A 24424-nucleotide genomic window follows, 5' to 3' on the forward strand; every position below is an offset into this window, starting at 1 on the left:
GGTGAACTTCTGATGCTACAACCTGGTTTAGAACAATGATTGCAGAGGCAGTTATGCTAGTCTGTTGTAGCAAAATAAAACCAAAGTCCAGAGGTGCCTTAAAGACTAACATTTGTTTAATTATAGGCTTTTATGACTCTCAGCTCTTTAGGGAATAATGTCTCTTGAGGGAAAGCTAAAGAAAAGGGGAGTTGCTGATAGTGACTTCTCCCCGCAGGCTAGGAAGGTTAAGCAATGTGTGTTCTGGACAAAAAAAAATGATGGGTTTATTGTGATTGAAAGTGTTTTTCGGGGAAAGTAACGAATTAGACATGACAGAGCTGATCTTAATAATAGATTAGGAAGTTTGGTGCAGTGGGTAAGTGTGTGGACTCTTAACTGGGAGAACCGGGTTTGATTCCCCACTCCTCCACTTGCACCTGCTGGAATGGCCTTGGGTCAGCCATAGTTCTCTTATCTGGGACAACCGGGTTTGATTCCCCACTCCTCCATTTGCATCTGCTGGAATGGCCTTGGGTCAGCCAGAGCTCTGGCAGAGGTTGTCCTTGAAAGGGCAGCTGCTGTGAGAGTCCTCTCAGTCCCACCCACCTCACAGGGTGTCTGTTGTGGGGGAGGAAGATAAAGGATATTGTGAACCGCTCTGAGACTTGGAGTGGAGGGCAGGATATAAATCCAGTATCTTCTTCTTCTTAAGAATTCTAGCAAAGGTACAAGCTGCCAAAGATTCTTTCCTGGAATCTTTTGAAGGCTAGGACAAGCTACAGCAGGGGGTGCTGTCTTTTAACACCATCCTGTCTTAATCCCTATGAGAAAAGATGCATATATGTTCTTTTCTTCATCTCCCCCCTCCCCATATACCCACTATTCCTTGTCACAACAACCTGTGAGGCAGTGTAGTTTGTGTCCCAATGCTACCTTTCTTTGGCCTGGCTAGCACCTAAAAGACAGTAAAACAGACACCCAGAGAGCCTCAAGGGGGAGGCATCCCAAAAATGAGAGGTCGCCACTGAAAAAGCCCCTGTCTCTGATTGCCATCTGCCTCACTTTTGCAGGTAGGGGCACAGAGCAAGGCTGGGGAAGAGGATCTTAACTGGTGGGCAGGATGCTACAGGAGGAGGCATCCTTTAGGTGGTTCTTTTCATCCATTTTAACTCTTGAGCTAGTAGGTTAGACTGAGAGAGAGTTTCATGGCCAGGTGGGAACTCAAGCCCAGATTGGACCATGGTATCACACAGACTCAGACTAGTTGCAATTCAAGTTGTGCAACTAAGCAGGATTTCTACCCAAGTGTCCTTGTTTTCTGTCCACTGTGGCTCTGTTAGTCCCTTTTGCAGAAGTGTGAAGATACACAATTTAAATAAACCAGTCCCCTACCAGTAGGCTGGAGGGGAGTGCCCTGAATAGAAAAGCCATGAAGCTGGGCAAATTAACAAAAGAGGTGAATAAACCACAAGGGTTTTGGTTCTCGGCAGAGCAGGAAACTTTTTTTTTTTTAACCTGTTTTGCTGCCTCCACACTTCCGTTGGCTGGGGCCCTCACACTACCTTGTGTCTTTTGTGAAGCAGAAGGTGCCTCAGTCGGTACGGCATCCCAACCCCCAGCCATGTTCCCATAGGGAACTAACTCCACAGAGCTCTGGTGTCTGGCGATGTGCCGCTGTGGTGGTGATGGGACAATGGCAATGATTAAGGAACCTCGGCTTCCTCGCTTTTTTGCCTTACTGGCACTGTGGCTGCATGGCAAACGGCGCTCGGAAGCTTACAGCCTCCCTCTGCTCTCCCCAGGCCATGTCAATGGCACTGATACGGTCAGTACTTCACCTTGGCTCTTGTAGTGTGGCTGGCGGTGCCTTGTTGCTGTCTGTGTTTGCTTCTGCTGTGCCATATTGTGGATGGCGATGTTTTCCTCTTTGAGTGCTTCTTCAAGAGAAATTCTCTTTTAGCTGCACTGCAGTTCTTTAGGAAATGCTTTCCAATGTATTTATGGGGGGACTGTGGCTCAACATTACAGCATCTTCTTTGCATGGAGAAGATTCCAGGTTCAGTCCTTTCAGTACCCCATTAAAAGGATCCAGTAGGTGATGTGAAAGACCTTTACCTGAGCGCCTTGAGAGCCCTTGCCAGTCAGAGTAGACAAAAGAATACGGCGGAGGAGAGAAACATGTTTTCAGGTGCACTAGGAAGAAAAGCAGTTCTAAGTAAAATAAGTTTTACTTATCAAAGATTTCAGGTTTTCACGGCTGGTAACATCATTAGGGTTTGTAGACTCTTTCGGGATCAAGTGCCGCGTTCTATTGGAGAAAGTTTTCCTTCCAGACGTTTTGTTCTCAGCTGCGGAGAACATCCTCAGTGGCGTTGCAGCTGGAGCAGGCGCTCTGACCTTCTTGGCTGCTGTGCATTGAGTGGGGCCAGGTTTTACTTAAGTTTTACTTGTTTTGGTGTTTTGGTCAGAGGATACAAGGTCTCCAAAATTCTGTTTTAGTCTCTGAAGATGCCACTTGAGAGGAGGGCAACAGCTCAATGGTAGAGCGTCTGCTTGGCAAGCCGAAGGTTACATTTTCAATCCACAGCATGTCCAGTTAAAAGGATCAAGTGGAAGGTGATGCAGTAAACCATGGAGAGCTGCTCCCAGAGAGTAGTGATGCTAACTTCATTGGGCCCATGGTCTGATTCAGTATACGGCAGCTTCATGTGTGCTGTGATATATGACCAGATAGGGATAGTAAGCTGTAGCCACCAAGAGGCCAGAACTCTAGTTTTGGACATACCACCAGGCTCTCGCAGCAGGCCAGCCCTGAAGAAGAAGAAATTGGATTTATATCCCGCCCTCCACTCCGAAGAGTCTCAGAGGGGCTCACAATCTCCTTTCCCTTCCTCCCCCACAACAGACACCCTGTGAGGTAGATGAAGATATTGGATTTATATCCCGCCCTCCACTCCGAAGAGTCTCAGAGCGGCTCACAATCTCCTTTACCGTCCTCCCCCACAACAGACACCCTGTGAGCTGGGTGGGGCTGGAGAGGGCTCTCACAGCAGCTGCCCTTTCAAGGACAGCCTCTGCCAGAGCTATGGCTGACCCAAGGCCATTCCAGCAGGTGCAAGTGGAGGAGTGGGGAATCAAACCCGGTTCTCCCAGATAAGAGTCCACACACTTAACCACTACACCAAACCGGAAGTAGACAACACTTAAGGCAGTAAATACTTCAGAAAGTTTGAGCAGTGATCTGACTTTGTACTCAGCTGCTTCTTAGGCTATAACTCTCAAAAGCTCTTTAAAAACCCAGCTCTCTTCCAAATGAAATCGTTGGCAACGTTTTTAACAATCCTCAGATTGGCTAGAGACTGCAGAAGACGGCGTCGCCACCAGCGCCTAGAATTCTTTAGATGAGTTATTCTGCATCCTCTGTTTTGTCTCCACTTCTAACAAAATGATGCATTTCGAGTCATGCTGGCTGCAAGCTTTGTCACCTCCTCAGTCTTTCCCTGCGGCGGAGTGAGGCTGCCAAGAGGCAGATTCCTATTTTCTCCAGAACTGTTAGCCAAGCTGAGCAGATGGGCGAGCAAGTCTTTGTGTCGTTGATGTGCCAGCTGCATCAGCTGTGTTGTGCAACAAACAAGGGTGTTTGCCATGGTGTGATGGGTAATTTTTGGGGGGTGCGAACATTCCGGGTAGTTGCCAGCAGCCAAAAAGCACTGGAAAGTAGATAGCTCTGCTTCTGTTGAGGGTGGGGAGGGCATATGGTGTTGGATGAAAACAGCATATTTGTCGGGTCCCAAGGTGCTGGAAAAAAGTGTTCCTGCTGGCATGGGAATTATGCTAAGAGCGGGATGGGGGAGAGAGCATGGTTTAGTGTAAACTGGAGCTTAGTCAGATTCCGAAACTTGAGGGCTAGTTTCTGTGTGTTCGCTTTTTGTTTAGGGACAGAGACCACCCAAAGAACTTTAGCATCTTAATACCCTGCTGCTCGACAGAGACAGAGTTTCTCTAGCCAGACAAACTACCTGGTAGCGTTCCATTTCTGCAGGTTGCAGATAGCTGTGTTGGTCCGAAGGAAGATCAGGAAGATCTGATGCCGGCAGCATTTCAAATTTGCATGCCTGCTCATAGCCCACTCACTTAACTTTACTGCCCACTGCTCTCCACTTGACTTGCTTCTCCTTGGGGGGTGATCTGTGTTTGTCAGCCTGCCTCCCCCACCCTGCCTTGGGGGACTTGTTCCAGAGTTACTGGGATGACTTCGCTTTATTCCCAGCTCTCCATTTGAACCCCCCTGCACACCCACCGGACGGCTTCTCCTCTGCGGGACCATCAGTCTGCACCTGTTTGCCTGCTGCCCTGCCTATCTGCTTCCTTCCTTCTCTGGCATCTGACCCACCTGAGCCGAGGTGGGGTTGGGTTGGGTGCTTGCTTGGTCAACTGTTGGGTGCCATGAGAGGGGTTGGAAAGGGTCGCACTTGGCTGCAGGAGGATGCCATCACTTTCCCCTGTGCCAAGTGGTCATGGTGACAAGTACAGCCTCCTCCCCGCAGAGGATGCCTCCAGCTCACCATCAGGGGTCTCAGCACTCACTTCCTCTGCTCCATCCACATCCACATGGCTTTCAACTTGGAAGTTTTCAAGGTTGCCACCTAAGCTGCAGCATGAAACTCTGTTTGGAAGGGAGGATAGTGATGGTGATGAATTGGAGGGTGGTGGTGGTGATGGATCCTCCCCTTCCACATCCCAAGATTCCCGACTCCTTGCTGCTCCTGCTTCCATCAGTACACCCCCACCTAGCACTCCGCAGCCCAACACCAAGAAGCTGCTGTGCCTCCCACCTGCTCCAACATGGACATGGTTCCACTCCACTGCATGGAAATGTTTCCACACCACACCATGTGTGGTGGAGTGCCAGGTGTGCCATGTCTAGAGGGGCCGAGACCTGCAACACTTGGCCACCAGAGGCATCTACAGTGAGCACACCCAAGTTTGTCACTGCTGGACAAAGGAGTGTTGGCCACTAGTGGGAGGCAGAAGAGGCCCACTCCTACGCAGCAGGGAGAGGTGGAGGGAAGAGCAGGACACTCAAAGAGAAGCTCCGGGCCAAGAGGATGCTACTCATGGGGATGCTGCCAGTGCCTGGGAAAAGGGCAAGCGGGAAGGCTCAGGAAACACTCTCACCTCATTGGTGAAATGATTGCTGGGGATGGCCAACCATTCCTCCTCTTGGAGGATGTGGCTTTTCATCTGCTAATGTACCACGTGTCTGCCTGGTACACCATCCCCTCCCAAGAGGACCATAAGCCAACAAGAGTTGCCCTCCATGCACTGCTCCACGTGAAGGAGATAGTCAAGGCTCTCTAAAGCATGAGGCCAAACTATCCACCTGACAGCTGACCTCTGGAGTGGCCAGCGCCACAGCTATCTCTCCCTCACTGCCCACTGGTGGCAACCGGAGAAACTTGGGAATCAGAACCACAGCCACACCTCGAGAGGAGAGAGGCCTATGGTGCTGTCAACTAGCTACAGGATAGTTTTCCTCCATACACAGGGGATGGATGTGGCCCACACAATGGCGAAAATCGTGTGATGATACAGAGTAGCCTGAGAGCGTGGTTGGGCAGTAGTAGTAGTAGACAAAACTTAAAAAACAGAAACAAACCCCTCACCTCTTACGCAAAATCCCTGTCTCCTACTATTACATATATTGTTAAAACCCATAACCAAGATTTACACTCTCAATTACCCTCCTTTCCAACTGAGCAGCGTAACAGAAACAGGCAATCTTAGAAGAAACATCAGAATGAGCGTCAGACAGGAGGAAGGCAATTTGCTCATCTTCCTGCCAGCCCGCCAAGGACCCGAGAATCGGAGAGATCAGTCTTGCCCTCAAGTTCTTGCAATTTGGGCACTGCAAAACAATGTGGAGAGTGGGGAGGGACGGTGGCTCAGTGGAAGAGCATCTGCTTGGTAAGCAGAAGGTCCTAGGTTCAATCCCTGGCATCTCCAAAAAAGGGTCCAGGCAAATAGGTGTGAAAAGCCTCAGCTTGAGACCCTGGAGAGCCGCTGCCAGTCTGAGAAGACAATACTGACTTTGATGGACCAAGGGTCTGATTCAGTATAAGGCAGCTTCATATGTTCATATGTTTCAACCTCATTACAATTGCAGGGGCACAATCTTTCCAGATATGGGCACCCGGCGTAACGTCCCAAAAGCACCGAAGAAAAAAGTGCGTTGAGCCGTGCTTTTGAGAAAGCTATCCGATATTTTGGGATAGTGACGTTGAAAAGATACCTGGCCGGGGATAGTACTTTGGCTTGCTTCCCTAAGTAAATGTGCACAGAAAGACTAGCTCTGGCAGATCTCAGTTCGAGCTCAACCAACCTCAGGCGCAGAAGTTCTTGCGCATCCCTCGGTTCCATCATTGCTAAGGACTCAGGGGAGAAATCACAGTGTCTGGGCAGTAGACACATCACTCTTGGGTACCTGGTCACAGATACAGGTGGCAGTGAGGAATATTTGCCTCAGGAACATCGTTGTCTGGTGCGCAGGCTGCATCTGAAGAAGAAGAAGAAGATACTGGATTTATATCCCGCCTTCCACTCCGAAGAGTCTCAGAGCGGCTCACAATCTCCTTTCCCTTCCTCCCCCACAACAGACACCCTGTGAGGTAGATGAAGATATTGGATTTATATCCCACCCTCCACTTCAAAGAGTCTCAGAGCGGCTCACCATCTCCTTTACCTTCCTCCCCCACAACAGACACCCTGTGAGGTAGATGAAGATATTGGATTTATATCCCGCCCTCCACTCCGAAGAGTCTCAGAGCGGCTCACAATTTCCTTTCCCTTCCTCCCCCACAACAGACACCCTGTGAGGTAGATGAAGATATTGGATTTATATCCCACCCTCCGCTCTGAAGAGTCTCAGAGCGGCTCACAATCTCCTTTCCCTTCCTCCCCCACAACAGACACCCTGTGAGGTGGATGGGGCTGGAGAACGCTCTCCCAGCAGCTGCCCTTTCAAGGACAACCTCTGCCAGAGCCATGGCTGACCCAAGGCCATGCCAGCAGGTGCAAGTGGAGGAGTGGGGAATCAAACCCGGTTCTCCCAGATAAGAGTCCGCACACTTAACCCCTACACCATACTGGCCTTGAGACCAGGGCCCTGCTGGAGAACTGTCAGTGCCTGGCCAGCCACTTCTCACACAGCGTCAAGGCTGCACATCCGCTGTGAGAGAAGTAAGGAGAGTGGGAGGAGCATGAACTCTGGCTCATTCGGGATGTGGCCATCCTGTGGAACTCCACCTACACTGTGATTGCATGTTTCATGGAGCACAGAACATGGTGCAGGATGTCATTTCCTCCATGACCATCCAACACAGGAAAGAGAAGCTCAGCATCAGCTCCAACAGCTGTCTGACCCTCTCCCAAATGGAGCGTGTCCTCAGGCCCTTCCAGGAGACCACTGACGTGCTCTGTGCCCACATAGCCAGCAAGTCATCCCCCTCATTTGAGGGATGGAACAGTTGTTGAACTCCGTGGTGCAGCCAGGTCCTGAGAGGATGCTGGTTCTCCCATGGGAAGGGCCTGGGCAGACAGGTTGCAGGTGGGCATCAATGGGACGTTACGCCTTCTCCGTGAGGAGCAGGAGTACAAGCTGGACTGCATGAGCGACCCCCGCATCAAGGGCAGCATTGCTCTCTGTAATTACAGCTCGTTCAGTGGAAGCATGTCTTCTGCCATAAGGTGTGTGGGCTCCAGAGCTGCGGACATGACCAGAGGCAACAGCAGGAGGAAGAACCTGAGGAGGAGGAGTGGAGGGCGGAGAAGGGTGTGCAAGCCAGAATCCCCAGTTCTGGTTGTTGGTTGTGAAACGGGAGGTCAGAGCAGTGCTGGCCATATGATGGCAGAGGATTCTGTTGAGGTGATGGTCAGGGAGAGAGTACCTCACGGAGTCCCTTGAGCCTGCCAGTTCTGACCTCCTTGAGAACTGGGTGTGCAAGATTGTCATATGGTGAGTCTTCGCTTGCATGGCCATCAGTCTCCTTTCCTGCCCTTCCACCAGCATGAACATATGAACATATGAAGCTGCCTTATACTGAATCAGACCTTGGGTCCATCAAAGTCAGTATTGTCTGCTCAGACTGGCAGAGGCTCTCCAGGGTCTCAAGCGGAGGTTTTTCACACCTATTTGCTGGACCCTTTTTTGGAAATGCTGGGGATTGAACCTGGGACCTTCTGCTTCCCAAGCAGATGCTCTACCACTGAGCCATAGCCCCATTCATGGCTCTCCAAGGTCTCCAGCTGAGGTTTGTCACACCTATTTGCCTGGACCCTTTTTTGAAGATGCCAGGGATTGAACCTGGGACTTTCTGCTTCCCAAGCAGATGCTCTACCACTGAGCCACAGCCCCATTCATGGCTCTCTAGGGTCTCAAGCTGAAGTTTTTCACACCTATTTGCCTGGACCCTTTTAGTTGGAGATGCCAGGGATTGAACCTGGGACCTTCTGCTTCCCAAGCAGATGCTCTACCACTGAGCCACCGTCCCTCCCCAGAGCAAGTGGGTGTTCTTCTCCCTGGGAGAAATCCTCAGCCTCTGCTGTTCCTGCCTGGGCCAGGCCAGGTCTGCCTCGCCCTACTGGACCATCCTGCTCTGGACCTCGTGGAAAACAGCTTCCAGTTGGACAGATGAATGCCTTGTGTGCCTCTGGGAGAATAGCCAGTTGCCAGCTGCTTGCCTTTCCCCCCATCCTGGGGCTTCTCTTTAAAATGCCATGTCCAAAACAGTAAGGGTCTACATGGTACAGAGAATCACTTCCAAAATCAGAAGTTTAAAGTATTTATTAAAAAAATGTCCGCAAGTATATTTTTAGCACAACACCAGAGTGAAGCAAGGAAGAACAAATAAATTGGTACAATGCGTATCTTACGTATTTGTTTTATTCATTTATATATTAGACTTACGGTAATTAATCACCCCATCCCAGCTCACACCAGGTTGTGGGTGATGCACAGCAGAATACAAAGTACATACATTTAAAACAATAAAAACATTCAAGCTAAAACATCTTATAAATTCCCTGATATTGGCTTATTCATTTCTATTGTTCCATCAAAATGGGGGAGGAGAGAGAGCTTAGGAAGCAGAAAATGAAGTGAGTTGCCAGTTTGACTATCGTTGCTGTCGTTACTTGAAAGCCTGGTGGAACATCTCCGCCTTGCACCCCTGCAAAATTGTCGAAGATCCTACGGGACCCTGTTGTTGGCAGAGAGTTCCACCAGGTCAGGGCCAGGACTGAGAAAACACTGGCACTCGTTGAGGACAGCCAGACCTCTTTTGTCCCTCTCAGCTATATGTGGCCTAACAGATGTTAAATTAGGACAGGCTCTTTAACTTTAGTAAGTTACTGTTCCCTACTGAGTTATCATTCCTTTGAGGCTGAGTCCAACTCTCTAGGCCGGAAGCATGGCCCTAAATGGTGGCCGGCTCCCAACCGCAGACAAGAAGTCTGTGCATCTCTGCATCTCAAAGAAAATAGAAACTGCCTCCCCCTTGCAAGGTGGTTTTAGCAAAACTGTGTCTTTTCTTCCTTGACTCTGGTCAGCCCAAGTTAAGGCTTCTTTTCCTCTTGTCTCCAAAGATTTTGATACCCCCAACTCTCTATTCCCTGCCAGAAGAAAGGGGGAGAGGAGGGGGATGACTGACTATTCTTTTGTCTAAATCCATTAGAATCTGTATGAGGAGAAGCTGATATGCCAGCGAATGGGTTTCCTCCTCTGACTAAAGAGAAAAAAACTGATAAAACACACAGGGAAGGCTTTGCAGTATGCCAGGCCTCCAGGAGACAATGTATTTCTCCACAGATGCCTCTAGCTCGCATGAGGTCCATTCTGTACACTCTCGAACCCGTGCCTAACATCTCCCCAAAAGGCACATTTTTGGGGGCACCTAACTCAGACCCCCAAGTCCAGTCTTCATGTAGGGCAGGTAAGGGGGCATCCTGGGGAAGTCCACTTCAAGTTTGATGCCAGTAGCTCACATAGGGGGTCTGTTCTGTACACTCCAGAAAACCACCCCTGACATCTCCCTGAAAAGTACTTTCCTGAGGGCAATTGGTTTGGGGGTCAATAACCTGGACATCCCAAGACCAATCTTCACTAAACTTGATGGGCAGGTATAGGAGAGTCAGCTGGGGTGCCCTGCTATGTTACAATCTCTAGGACCCTGGGGGGCCACCTCCTCATGTCCTGAACTTTCCAAATCAGTTCAGTTCAGAAGAGCAGCTGGGTTCGGTTCAGCAGAGCAATTGTGTTTTCCCGGTTTGTGCCCATCCCTAGTGTTAAGCCTAACAAAGGTTTTGTTCTTGGATTGTATGCCATTGTAGATGAGGGATTACTGGAGTTTCTCCTGTGCCACTCTGCGCCCCCCGCCCCCCCAAATAAGTAAAAATTCAGGCTATTAAGGCAGTATCTAGCACAAGGGTCTTAGGCAGATAGCTTGTGAGCTGGCTGCTGCAGAGTAGCTCTTGGATGTCCTAGAAGACCAGGGACAAGATTGCAAAAAGATCATCTTTCCTAGTCTTCTTTTAACATTGTATTTCATGGGATTTTTCCCTATGATGATGGTGCTTTTCCTAGTCCATGTTGGATTTCATACAGGAAGAATGTGCAAAGCCTTCTTCCAAAAGAGCCTTGTAACAGATTTAGCTGATTTATTTTTTATTGCCAGTTTTTCTGCTTTGAGAGGGGTGTCTGTGTGCTGTATTAAAATACTGTGTGCAGTATTAAAACACTTTCTAAGAAAAGTAGTGCAAGCCAGGTACACCTGACCTGCTGATTTTATCTCGTTAACACAGTTCAACAGATAGTCGTTGAGATGCAGAGCAATTGAAGGGTATATGTGCGTGTGTCAACAACTTACGAACTTGCATAGCACAGAGCAAACCCTTTCCGTTCCAGTTTGTAGCTGGTCTGCTTTGGCAAAAGAAGATGCAGCTTCTCTTTGACAACCATTCCAAGGCTTCTCCTGATTTGGTTCAGTGTGACTTCTCACTTGTTACATTTTCCTGTATGAAATTCAAGTTGGGCATCAGCAGCTGGGATGTCTGTTTTTTATTTGGCTTACTCTGCCAAGCAAATGTGTGGTTTTTTTTCTGGCATTGTTTAACTTGGCCTTTCTGGGCTGCCCTAACCCCAGGGTTCAAGGCTCTGAAGAATCCATGTATTATGGAGTACACAGGTGGACTCTGGAATCCTCTCCCTGTGTAACAGTCAAATGTGATTCAAAGGTTCTCCCCAGAATATGCATACATCATGTCCAGTACAAATTGGGACCATGGTACACATGGAGAAAAGGCCTGTCTTGAAACAGTGGGGGAGAGGGGTGATAACTTGAGAAAAAATATGTATCACAGGGACTCTGTGGGTTTTCCCAGTGAGCTAGATAGCATCTGATCAGGTCAGTAAAACAGTGAGACTGAAGCCCTTTTTTCATGTGCTGTATGGTCTTTATCTCATTGCAAACATAGGAAATGAGAACCCACAACACATGTTTGACTGTTTCACAGAATGTACACCCCAAACCCAAGATGTGTGGTTCAACCCCTAACGGTGTTATACAAGCGTAAATACACCATTCCCATTGCACTATTAATTCTAAGCTATTTCTCCTCTCTTTTTTTTTCCTGTGGCCAGACTGGCACCTGCTTGCTTTCATCCTGTGTGGGGGTTGGGGTGGAAAGAGAGATTGAGGTGTCTCTGAGATGGTTGCACATATGCCGCCAATGTCGAAGAGACATCAAACTTTGTACAACTTTACTGGCATGAAGCACTCCCTGTCCCGTCCTCCCTGCCCAAAGCAGCATTCGCTCCTGTTCATTGTAACATCATCCTCTTGGATTTCCATAAAGCAGCGATGGCCAACGGTAGCTCTCCAGATGTTTTTTTGCCTACAACTCCCCTCAGCCCCAGCTGGCTGGGGCTGAGGGGAGTTGTAGGCAAAAAAACATCTGGAGAGCTACCGTTGGCCACCCCTGCCATAAAGCATGAATGGATGGGCTTGATTGTCTTGAGAACTTTGACTTTTGCAGAGCTGTTAAGTGTCTTTGCACACTATCAGGGCACATATTTCTAGGAAGGTGCAGGCACTTTGATACAATTGTGTCGAGCAGTTTTGGGTACCTACCACTATCTTGCTCACCTGATTGACTCAGGCATATTTTGGAACTGTCTAAAATGAGGAACCCCCACTTCCCTAGGACTACGCCTGGTGACTCTTTGTGAGCTTGAGGCCTAAGGAGTGCTTCAAGTTGGTAAGAGAATGAATCTGTTTTCCAAGAACTCTAACTGTGCAGTGGAATTGATCCACCCTTCCATTTAAGTCTGAAGATCTGCTAAACCTGTTGTTTTCCTTAACTTTCAGAATGAAGGCTCGGTCCAAGAAATTACCATCACGTACCTTGTGAAGGAGGGAGCTGAGAAGGCCGATCCATCACAGTTTGAGCTCCTTAAAGTACTGGGGCAAGGTTCTTTTGGCAAAGTGAGTTCATGTTTTTAATAAAATTTGTCCACCTTTGAGCCAATAAAGGGGGAGAAGTGGGGTGGCTTCTACCTCTCATAACTAGAATTTGTAATTGTCCCATATCCAAGGAAACACAAACCGTCTGTACAGACTCACTCAGCTGTGCTACATGCGGTTTTTAATTTGGGTTATTTACTGTGGCAGCTGTCATCTTGAAGAAAAGGTAACTCTTTAATTTTCTTGTAGTTAAGCAACATAGTTTTCTTTACAGTAGTTAAGGCATCTGAGCATTATTGAGTGGAGGATGGATCACACTACCTTCATTACAAAAGGAACAAGACTTTCCCCTGGCTAACAATTCAGATTGTTGGGCAGGGGCAGTGGCTTGATGGTAGAGCAGGGGTCCTCAAACTACGGCCCGCGGGCCAGATGCGGCCCGCTGAGGACGTTTATGCGGCCCGCCAGGTTATGGCAAAATCAGACCGGAAGTGACGTTCGACCTAAACTCGCGTTAGCAACGCACACTTCCGGCACTGGGCTGAGGCGGTGGAAACAGAGTGTGAGGCGATACCGAGGTGAGGTGAGTTCCCAGGCCGGGGTGTGTGGTGTGGGGAAGGGAGAGAGATGCAGAAGACGGAGAACTGACGGCCCGCGGCCTTGTACAGTAATGGCAGTCCAGCCCTCCAACAGTCTGAGGGACAGTGAACTGGCCCCCTATTTAAAAAGTTTGAGGACCCCTGTGGTAGAGCATGGCATGCAGAAGACCCCCAAGTTAAATCCCCAGCATCTTCGTTTAAAAAGGACCCAGGTAGTCATATAAAGGACCTCTTGGAAACTGCTGCCATTCTGAGAAGACAAGGCTGACCTTGATGGACCTATGCTCTGATTCACTCTAAGGCAAGCTGATGGTTTAAGTCTGTGCAGGAGATTTAGCTCTTAGAGCCCTGGCAATGCCATTTCTGAAGGTTGTTGCACAGAGAAGAAGCTAAAATTGCATCCTTACTTTTCCTTCTTTGTGAGTTTGCTGTTTGTTCAGCAACCCATGGCGGCCAAAGAAATCCTCAGACATGTTCCAGAACATAAATTTTAAACTAGAGTAAGTGGTCTACAATCCAAGTTAGGTCCCAAAACAGTCCCCCAGTTAACATATTGGAAGCTACCTTAAGAACCACAAAGGCAGCACAGATTCCGTTCTTTGTGCTGCCATATCTGTGGAGTCCGTGATTGATTGACTGACTGACTGATTTGCTCGCTTAGATCTCTATTCCACCCTCCCACTGCATAGCAAGGGATAAGCATCCTTGTGCTGCCAAGCATACAAGCATGTGCAACAAATCACAGGTGCTGCTATTTACCTATCGTTATCTTTTCTTTTTGGCTGCTGGGAGCACCTGGCACAAAGGTTTGAGTGGAGATGGATGGGTTTGACAAACGAAACTGAAAATGGAAGGGCATCTGATGTTCTAGTATTTCAGTTATGCTCACTCTCACATCCACCCCATCCCAAACCATTTCTCTTCGGTGGTAAGCATCCTGTACCGTCACTAGCCTTCATAACTGTTCTCAGTACTGGACCAAGACTGTGTTTTGCTTCATGATCCAAATCCTGTGGTGAAAACTTGTAGAGAAGGAGAAGGAGAATTTGCTGTTGGTGTGCTGTGACACTACAGAATTGCCATGGCAAATGTAGCCTACAGATCAGCTTTTTTGACCTGCTTTAAATGAGAAGTACTTAAACTTAACCCAAGTAGCTTCATAACGCAACTAGCATTTTTGTTAAATGGGGAATTTGGCTACCGCACAAACAGCAGTAGCCTGTCAGAGAGCTTTGGCTCAGGTGGTTGTTGTGCTGCTGGGGCGACAATTGCACGTGTAGTAAAGCTGCGGGCATTGCGGTGCAGTTAAAACAGGGATGCTGGGGATGTGCTGCCCTGAATAGGTAAATATTTTTTGTTCTGGCTTACCAGCGTGATAAATAAATTGGGCCTCTTGGTGGTAACTTGAGATGTGACCCTGCCTCTCTAGGTGAGGATCTCTGCTTGTTGTTGTTGTAAAACTTTTTTGTTTTATGTCAGCAGCATCAGACTTCTTTGCCTTTTTTAAAGTAGGAGTTGCAGTTACCCATGTGATGTTAATGTTCTCCCTCTCCCCTCCCTCACATACAAATGCTTTTGCCCACACGGTGCTTTCCCTGTTAAGCAGCAAGCAGAGAAAATATGTGTCAACTTCTTTCCTGCTGCCAACAAAGCATAACAAGTGTGGTCTCCGCAGGTGGCTGTTCATTGGGGTTTGGCTGCGTTCAGTCCCAACTTTTAACTTGGTTAAATAACAATGGATGTAGATTAAGCTTGTGCCTGATTCTTCCCTCTCCCCTTCTTGTGCAAAACATGATTTATAAATAGCTGTTCAAGACTAGTTCCAGTTACCATGAAATAGGAATGTGGGCATATGGCGTAACCAGAGATAATCCCTCTCCCCTGGTGGGGATTTAGTGGGGCTTCAAAGCAGCTTATAACATCATTCTCCCCTCCTTCATTTTATCCTGACAAGGACCCTGGGAGGTAAATAATACTGAGAGTGGTCAAGGTCACCCAGTGAGCTTCTATGTCAGAGTAGGGATTTGAACCAAGATCTCCCAGATGCGGTCCCAACACTCTATCCCTTACTATACTGGCTCTTTCTCTCTTGGTTGAGTTCTGAATGACTGGCAGCTGTATATGGCAAGGTTGGAGAGAGCATCCTGTTTCTTGATGATGATAAACACAATTCAGCATGCAGCAAAGGTTTGTGTGTGTGTCTGTGTCTATTTTGACAGAATTTTCAAGGCAACATATAAACCAAATAAAATAGCCTGAGGCACAGAGGCAAGACTTGCAGCTGAGCTACTGTTAACATAAGAACATAAGAGAAGCCATGTTGGATCAGGCCAATGGCCCATCCAGTCCAACACTCTGTGTCACATAAGAACATAAGAGAAGCCATGTTAGATCAGGCCAATGGCCCATCCAGTCCAACACTCTGTGTCACATAAGAACATAAGAGGAGCCATGTTGGATCAGGCCAATGGCCCCTCCAGTCCAACACTCTGTGTCACATAAGAACATAAGAGGAGCCATGTTAGATCAGGCCAATGGCCCATCCAGTCCAACACTCTGTGTCACATAAGAACAGAAGAGAAGCCATGTTGGATCAGGCCAATGGTCCATCCAGTCCAACACTCTGGCCGTTTTCGCACTAGCGTTTACTCCGGCGTAGCACCCCATTTACCTCCGGATCTTTTCCTGGTTTTTGCACCTGTTGCTCCGGCGCTGCGTCTTGCTCCGGTACTGCAGGGGTTTCACACCGGAGTATCTAGATCCACCTCCTTCCGGAGTTTTTGAAAACCTCCGGATCCACACCGGATCCACTCCTCGGAGTTTGCTGTGGGAAATCCATCCGCGCCGGATCGACTGCTTTGTGGGCGTCACCCTCTCCCTTTCCGTCCTCCCACCCCATCCACCCCCTTGGCCAATCATCAGCCGTTCGCGGCGCTTCCCAAAAGTGCCCGCATGGCCATTTTTTAAAAAAAACTTCATATTTCTTGCGTAATAGCGATATTTCGAAATTAACAAAAAAAAACACCCCTCCTGCGTTATTTCGCTGTTGCGTTATCTCGCAACTACATTATACATTGTTGGGGGGGGGGAGAAATCTAGTGCCGGCGTGGGCCAAAGCGTTCATGTGTGTGTGTTTTAAAAAGGCAATGCCTCCCTCAGCTGTGCCACCAGGATTTCTGGACCTGCACAAAATCGCCATGTATAAAATGGGAAGTTGGAGTCCTGCATTCTTCTCCCTGGCTACATTCCGCTCGGTTAGAAAATGGACGCGAGCTCGCTCTTCACACGCGCCACAGAAGGGGAAGGAGAGAATGGGGCGGGGGGGGGGAGTTCTGGCGGCAGGAATCAGTCAGGTCCCCGTTGCAAGCGCCAGCCAGGGAGGGGAAAGAGCGCAGAGGAAATCCCAGCTTCGCCACCCGGGAGGGAGCGAGGCTCGGAAAGGAAGAAGCTGCCACACACACACACACATTTGGGGGGGGAATCTAGTGCTAGGATTCTCCACTGTGAATGCTTCTGTTAATACATAAAGGGCTGTGGAGGATCCTACAGCTACAGCCAATCCATGAGCAGAAGCAGCACACGTGATGCGGTTTGTCCATGAAAAGAAGGGGAAGGAACAGCTGTGACTGCTCGATGTTACGTTATTACGTCCTTACGCAACCAGACTTGCGCTTAAAAAAGAATGATTGACAGGGCATCGAACTCAAGTCGATGCCAGTGGGAAAACGATTTGAGCCGGGGCTTCATGGAAAGCGACTCCGCAAATGAGTCCATGTGCAAAAACGAGGAAAATGAGCCGGACATAATTGCGCCGTGGAATAAGGGGAGCAAATGCTAAGTGCGAAAACGACCTCTGTGTCACATAAGAACATAAGAGGAGCCATGTTAGATCAGGCCAATGGCCCATCCAGTCCAACACTCTGTGTCACATAAGAACATAAGAGGAGCCATGTTGGATCAGGCCAATGGCCCCTCCAGTCCAACACTCTGTGTCACATAAGAACATAAGAGGAGCCATGTTAGATCAGGCCAATGGCCCATGCAGTCCAACACTCTGTCACATAAGAACAGAAGAGAAGCCATGTTGGATCAGGCCAATGGTCCATCCAATCCAACACTCTGTGTCACATAAGAACATAAGAGAAGCCATGCTGGATCAGGCCAGTGGCCCATCCAGTCCAACACTCTGTGTCACATAAGAACAGAAGAGAAGCCATGTTGGATCAGGCCAATGGTCCATCCAGTCCAACACTCTGTGTCACATAAGAACAGAAGAGAAGCCATGTTGGATCAGGCCAATGGCCCATGCAGTCCAACACTCTGTGTCACATAAGAACATAAGAGGAGCCATGTTGGATCAGGCCAATGGCCCATGCAGTCCAACACTCTGTCACATAAGAACAGAAGAGAAGCCATGTTGGATCAGGCCAATGGTCCATCCAATCCAACACTCTGTGTCACATAAGAACATAAGAGAAGCCCTGTTGGATCAGGCCAATGGCCCATCCAGTCCAACACTCTGCGTCACACAGTGGCCAAAACAAAAATAAAAAAACCAAGTGCCATCAGGAGGTCCACCAGTGGGGCTAGAAGCATTCAGTTCTGTAACTTCTCACTCTGAGGAGGGGGGCATCTTGGAACAGGTGATTCCCACCAACTGCTCAGAGAGGCAGGACTAAACTCTTCAACTTCCTGTTTCCCAGGTGGGAGTCACCCTGGCTCAGTTAACTTCTTGCCTTAGGGAGTGTGGCTTTGGAGCAGAGCTCTTTGCTCTTTTTTACTTGCTTTTTGATTTCATACCTGAGGAAAAATTTCCTAACCTCTCCAGCCTGTTCCTCTTTCTCTTCACACCTTCTTTCACACCGCTGCTTCTTTTCCCTTCCTGATTTTTCTCTACTCCCTCCTCCCCCTCCTTCCTTGAAGGAACATGGAAGAAAATAACCCAGTGGCAAGCCTTTGGAGGCTCTGGAGGGATCTAAAAGAGACAAAATTATCTCTGAAAATGGAGACTTTTCCTCCTCCCTTCTTTCTCTTGCAAAGAGAGCTCTTTTGCTGAGACTACCCCAGATGGCCTAGGAAGACTGCTAGGCCCCCAAACAAACATGCTTAAAACATGCCATAACAAGGCTTGATAAAATCTCCTCAAGTACAAATGGCTCTCTTGGCTACTGGTTTGGCCCCTGGAGGCTATAGTGAAATACCAGACTCCCTTGCTAGACCAACAACAACAACCGGCCCTCTTGGCTACCATTTCAGCCCCTGGGGGCTACAACAGTATATCCGGCTCCCACAGACACCTACTGGCTCTTTTGGCTGCCAATTCAACACGTATGGGGCTATGATGGACTCCTGAAACTCAGCTACTCCTCAGAAGTTGCAAGACCATCATATTTCCAGGAGCGCCTCCACAAGATGCATCTACAGTATTGCATTGGAAAGAACCTTCTCAAGGTGGTGCCAATGCACAAGCACATCAACCTCCTCAACTCTGACCTGGGCCATCATTTGGCCCTTTTTATCTAACCCCCTCTTGCAGCTGTCTATGCTTGTAGCTGCTACCACCTCCTGTGGCAGTGAATTCTTCAGTCGGAGCCGTCTGCTCACGATCTGAGTTCGATCCCAGCGAAAGCTGGTTCAGGTAGCCGGCTCCAGGTTGACTCAGCCTTCCATCCTTCCGAGGTCGGTAAAATTACCCAGCTTGCTGGGGGGAAAGTGTAGATGACTGGGAAAGGCAATGGCAAACCACTCCGTAGAAAGTCTTGAGTCGAAAACGACTGGTGCCTGCACAGGGGGACTACCTTTACCTTTATAGCTGGCAAACAAAATCACAGAATGAACAGAGGAAGTCTACAAAAGCAGGATCCTGAGTCTGACCAAACCTATGTGATCAGTTTACAGGGGGAGATTTTTGCTTGCTCTAATCCGTTTTTAACCCCACTCATGTCTCTGGTTATCGTCTGCTATGTTTCTAATTGTTCTGGTTGTTGTTTTACCTCTGTTCTGTCCCTGGGTTTATTAGCTGGTGAACTAGCAAACTGAGACAGGGCAACTCCCACCCAGGAAACATGGGTATCTAGGGGAGCCGGGTATACTATCGTAGCCCCCAGGGGCTGAAATGGCAGCCAAGAGGGCCGGTTGTGTCGTTGGTCTCGCAAGGGAGTCTGGCATGTCACTGTAGCCTCCAGGGGCCAAACCAGTCCTGCCTCCCTGACCAGTTGGTGGGAATCACCCATTCCAAGATGCCCTCCTAACCTCAGAACAGAAGGAACCCTCACAGTGAGTAGCCAAGGTTCCATTCTGTTGCAGGACAAGATTAGCATAGAATTCACCACAGCTCTAACTTTATTTCTGTCTGCATCCGCAGTGAAATCATTCCAGAGGGGTGGCATATTAGTGTGCTGCTGCAAAAACCAATAGGAATCCAGCAGCACCTTAAAGACAAACAAAAGTCTTATTTTGACAAGTAACTAACGTCACCTGGCACAATTGAGTGGATTCTCATTAGGCAGACATGCAGAGAACAGGGAGCATTTGGATAGCGATATCCAAACTGAAGGAATAAGAAAAAAACAAGCAAAAATGGAAGAAGTTCTGCTTGGAGATAATGAAAGATTAATTTCAAAAATATATAAATTACTTTTGAAATGGCCTACGGAGGATGAAGTAGTGAAATCTCAAATGATTAAGTGGGCAATTAATGTAAATAAAGAAATACAGATGGAAACTTGGGGATACTTGTGGAAGAATTCTATGAAGCTCTCGACGTGTCATGGTATTAAAGAGAACTGTTTTAAAATGATGTATAGGTGGTATATGACTCCTAAAAAAGTTGGCAAAGATGAACAATAAGATGCCAGACAGATGTTGGAAATGTAAAAAAACATGAAGGTTCTTTCTACCATATGTGGTGGACTTGTGAAAGAGCAAAAAAGTATTGGCAGATGATTCAGCAAGAAATTTCTAAGATCTTGGGATATGAATTTAAGAAAGTTGCAGAGACTTTTCTATTGGGATTACAAATGGGAAAATTTCCAAAAGAAGATAGAACTGTAATCTGGTACTTGCTTTCAGCTGCTAGGACATTATATGCGCAGTTGTGGAAGCAAGAAAAAATACCAGAGAAATGGGATTGGATTATAAAAGTTATGACATGGAGTGAAATGGACAAATTAACAAGAATATTAAGAGACTATGTTTTAGAAGTTTTTAAGGCGGAGTGGAAAAAGTTTAGAAGATATGTAGAAAAAGAGTGGAAAATAAAAGGACACTGGACAATTTTTGATAATGATTACGTTTTAAAAAGAAGAATATAAATTTTTGTTTTAATAAGGGTACCTTTAAATATTTGCATTTTAAGTAAATAACACCGGCGGGGGTCAAGTAACGGGGGGAGGGGGGAGTAGAAAGTAATATATGGGGTAGATAAAAGAAGTTTTTAAAGATGTGAGAAATAGATGTATTACCATATGTTACCAATAAGATTGTTTTAACCAAAGAAAATAGGGAGCATTCATCCTGCGGGCAATACTTCCTCTAAGCTGTGGAGTTTTGTGAGCAAAAATTCTGCTTTGTGAGCTACTGGCATGAAAGTTGTGAGCTACTGCATAAATTAGTGTGCTCTGGGGTCATCCTTCCTGAGTTAAGACAAAAACGTGTGAGCTGGAGGCTAAAAATCTGTGAGCTAACTCACACTAACTCAGCCTAGAGGAAACACTGCCTGTGGGAGCGGGGGGGGTTCTTTTTTCTCTGCACGAAAGTGAGATCTCTTTAGGGAAGCTAAGAGATGCAGGATTTATTAAGGCTAAGGGTGGCTTTGTGTTTAATTTCCAGGTCAACCTATCCTGGAGGCTTTTTTAAAAAAAAAAGTCTGTTAATAATTTGAAGTAAGGCATCCAAAGCACTTTGTGTGCGTTTAGAAAAGCTCAGGAAAAATCCATTCTCACCCCAGCTGTCATTTATTTTATTTGCTTCAATTATGCCCAGCTTATCTTCCCAATAGGGCCCTGAAGTGCCTTGCATCAGTCTCCTCTCCGCCATTTTATCCTTGCAACACCTCTGTGGGGCAGGTTAGCCTGAAAGTGTGACTGACCTAAGGTCATCTAGCAAGCTTCCATGCCAAGGTGGATCTGGACCTCCCAAATACTAGTCCAATAACTATGCCACGCTGGGTCACTCCTGGATTATGCTTATGAGGTCCCAGACCCTGTTCTGGATCCTGTGCTTTGGTGAAGAGTAGGCTAAAAGTATTTTGATAGCTGCAAGATCTTCAGATGAACCAGTGTGGTGTAGAGGGCTAGGGTCTGTGAAGCCCAGCTTCAGAATCTTTACTCTGCCATGCTAGCTGACTAGGTGACCTTGGGCCAGTCACTCACTCTTGGCCTAATGTACTTCACGGGGTGTTTTTGAGGCTAAAGTGAAGAAGAGGTAGTAATGTAAGCAGTATTGGGTCCCCATTGGGGGGAAAAGCGTGGTATAAATGTCTAAATAAATAATATTGTCTAGCAGCTCAATATTGTTGAATATTCTAGCCACCATCAGACGCAGGATTGGGCTTTTGAACATGCATCAGGAAGTGATAAAAACAGAATGTCCTAACTAGTGCTGGAACCAAATTTTGTTCGTGGCAGCAAGTGTGCACAGTGGGTCTGGCACAGGCTGCGAAGCAGTGGGTGTTGGTTTGCAAACATCAAATGATCGTCATGTGCCGAGATGGTGGCATGACTGAGCCTGCAAGCTCTGGCCAGTTTTGAAAGGAGACGCTCCCGTGGGGATACCATGTCCTTGCAGCTTGGTCTTTGCATTGCCCGTGCTCCGCTTTGCAGACTGTCATTTTGCTTTGAATAAGCAGCAGTTATCAGGGTCAGCCATCCTGTTATCTTCCCCCCCAGTCTGAAGAATGAAGCTATTGAGAGGGGAAACAGCATAAGCTCAGGAACTCTTGAATCCTGGTGAGGTCTCATTCGACTGCAGTCACGCACACTAAATAATGCACTTTTAATCCATTTTCATTTTCACTCTGTGAACTGGCAAAATCCAGTTGGAAAGTGCATTGAAGGTGGATTGAAAGTGCATTTTTTAGTGTGTGTGATCACAGCTAACAAATGGCCCTGTTCTCATCTTTTGTCTCAACACATGGCTTCCCCCACCCCCAGTGTTGAAGGTAACAGTCAAAATCACACTGTTCTTGACCTGAAGAAATCAAGGCACAATGAAACTTCCTTTTTCTCTCTCCCCTGCTTCCCCCCCTCCCCCACACTGTTTAATTACTGGTTAACTAAATTCTGCTAAGTGTTTGTGGTCTGGCTGTTCTCTGTACAGGTTTTCCTAGTAAGGAAAATCACCCCACCGGACAGCGGCCACCTCTATGCCATGAAGGTCTTGAAGAAAGCCACTCTGAAAGGTGAGGTCCTGGGTGCTGAGGATGTCTGAATAGATTTGAATGTTGCAGGGGAAGCACACTTCAGTGAGTCCCCTCGCCCAGCACAGTCAGCCTCCCTGTTTCTTGAGAAGGGGATAGCCTCAATAAAATTCTCCCTACCCCTTGTGGATGCCTGAACAGCAGGTTTGCTGTGGTGTCAAAAGTTGCCTGGCCTTAGGGTTGGTTCCTGTAGTTGGTAGCAGACACTGTTTCAGCTGTGCAATATCTGAATTGGGGCTTCTCTGTCGACAGTGCGTGATCGAGCAAGGACAAAAATGGAAAGGGACATCCTAGTAGAAGTCAACCATCCCTTCATAGTGAAACTCCACTATGGTGAGTGGGGGGGGGGGGACTATTTACCAGGTTTTGTGGGGAGAAAATTGTAACCATGGTAAGACCCTATGCCAATAGCAATAGGTTTCTAAGTAATTGTATCCAGAATTGGTTTGCTTCCGCTTATTCCACCTACCTGTGGCATCCAGGTAGTGGGCCCCATACAGAGACAGCTGCTTCTGTACCCAGGACCCTGGAGAATAGCTGGCAGAGTAGACTCTGTACGAAGCTAGATGGATTAGCAGCCTTACTCAATGTACATGTATTTCACATGTTTATAATGTATCCAGATTTGCTCTGCTAAGTCCCAAATTCATGGCTAAAAGCTGTGCATACTTGTCCTGTGCAGACATAATGCTAGTTTCCTGATAATCACAACTTTAAAAAAATCAGGAACTGATTGCAGAAATGTGGGATCTTTCCCTGCAGCCTCTATCTTTCTTTGGAGCAAATTCATTCTCTCCCACCTCCCCACCCCCATTCCAGTTAAGCAGGTCTTTCTTTCATCAGATATCATCCAGGGCTGCCTTATAGGATCTGGACTTTGGTTCAAATGAGATCCTGTCGAAAGTGGGGTGGGTAGTACTTCATAGCACGTGAGTTGTAAGGGAGTTGGAAGTGACCAAGCAGTGGAATATTTTAGCCGTTTACACATGCACTACTCTTTTGAAAACCTAGAAACTATAAAGGCTTAGCTGGCTGCATCCTTCTATCCAGAAAAAGGGGTGATGTGAATTCCTCTATATCTTGCCTTCCAGCATTCCAAACAGAGGGGAAACTCTACCTCATTCTTGACTTCCTCCGAGGGGGAGACCTCTTCATGCGCCTTTCCAAAGAGGTGAGTCTTTTTTTATTATTTTGCAAGAGAATTATTATGCCACCTCTCCAGGGAAAGCTACCCCTTGAAATTAAAGTGGCACTGTATCTCACGATAACGCGAATGGCCCATGCCAGTCACAAAACAGCAAAGCTGCGCCACCTGCTGACCAGATGGGACTTCTACATATTTGTTGGGTTCCCCCAAGTATGTGGAAAAAGACAGTATGGTAAATTAATGAGAAGGAGGGAAAGCAGCTTGATAAGGCACATTCTTGGATGCATAGAATGCTGTGAGGGTAATTTTAGCTGAAGAGTAGGAGAAAACAAGGGGATGGGAAAACTGACCTCATATCTGAGTGGCTGATATAGTCTTGTTGGAAGGGGGTGTTAGGGAATATCCAGGGGGTTTTTTTTGTAGCAGGAACTCCTTCGGATATTAGGCCACACACCCCTGATGTAGCCAATCCTCCAAGAGCTTACAGGGCTGCTAGTACAGGGCCTACTGTAAGCTCCAGGAGGATTGGCTACATCAAGGGTGTGTGACCTAATATGCAAAGGAGTTTCTACTACAAAGAAAAGCCCTGGATTCCTCTATCGCTTCCTCCCCTCTCCCTGCAGTTCCTTATGTGTCTTCATGCTTATCTGAGTGTATTTGTACAATTGGTCTGGATCAGGGATGGCCAAACTTGCTTAATGTAAGAGATGCGTTGGATAAACTTCAGATGTTTGAAAGCCGTAAGTCATGAACATCAAAG

The 24424-nt window shown here is 47.5% G+C and overlaps 1 protein-coding gene across 2 annotated transcripts in view; it reads left to right on the plus strand.

Annotated features, from left to right (window-relative positions):
• RPS6KA1 (ribosomal protein S6 kinase A1) overlaps window positions 1-24424 on the plus strand; it is a 148028-nt gene that overhangs the window by 75799 nt on the left and 47805 nt on the right. Inside the window, exons 1-5 of one of the 2 annotated variants that reach the window (XM_060257998.1) lie at window positions 1628-1807; window positions 12405-12521; window positions 22418-22499; window positions 22770-22850; window positions 23609-23688. In XM_060257998.1, coding sequence (XP_060113981.1) covers window positions 1649-1807; window positions 12405-12521; window positions 22418-22499; window positions 22770-22850; window positions 23609-23688 — 519 coding nt within the window. In that variant the 5' untranslated portion in view covers window positions 1628-1648. Of the gene's footprint in view, window positions 1-1627; window positions 1808-12404; window positions 12522-22417; window positions 22500-22769; window positions 22851-23608; window positions 23689-24424 lie in introns of those variants that run through there. The other variant, XM_060257997.1, reaches the window with a different exon arrangement.

The sequence above is a fragment of the Heteronotia binoei genome, chromosome 17 (assembly GCF_032191835.1).
Source record: "Heteronotia binoei isolate CCM8104 ecotype False Entrance Well chromosome 17, APGP_CSIRO_Hbin_v1, whole genome shotgun sequence".
Lineage (NCBI taxonomy): Eukaryota > Metazoa > Chordata > Lepidosauria > Squamata > Gekkonidae > Heteronotia > Heteronotia binoei.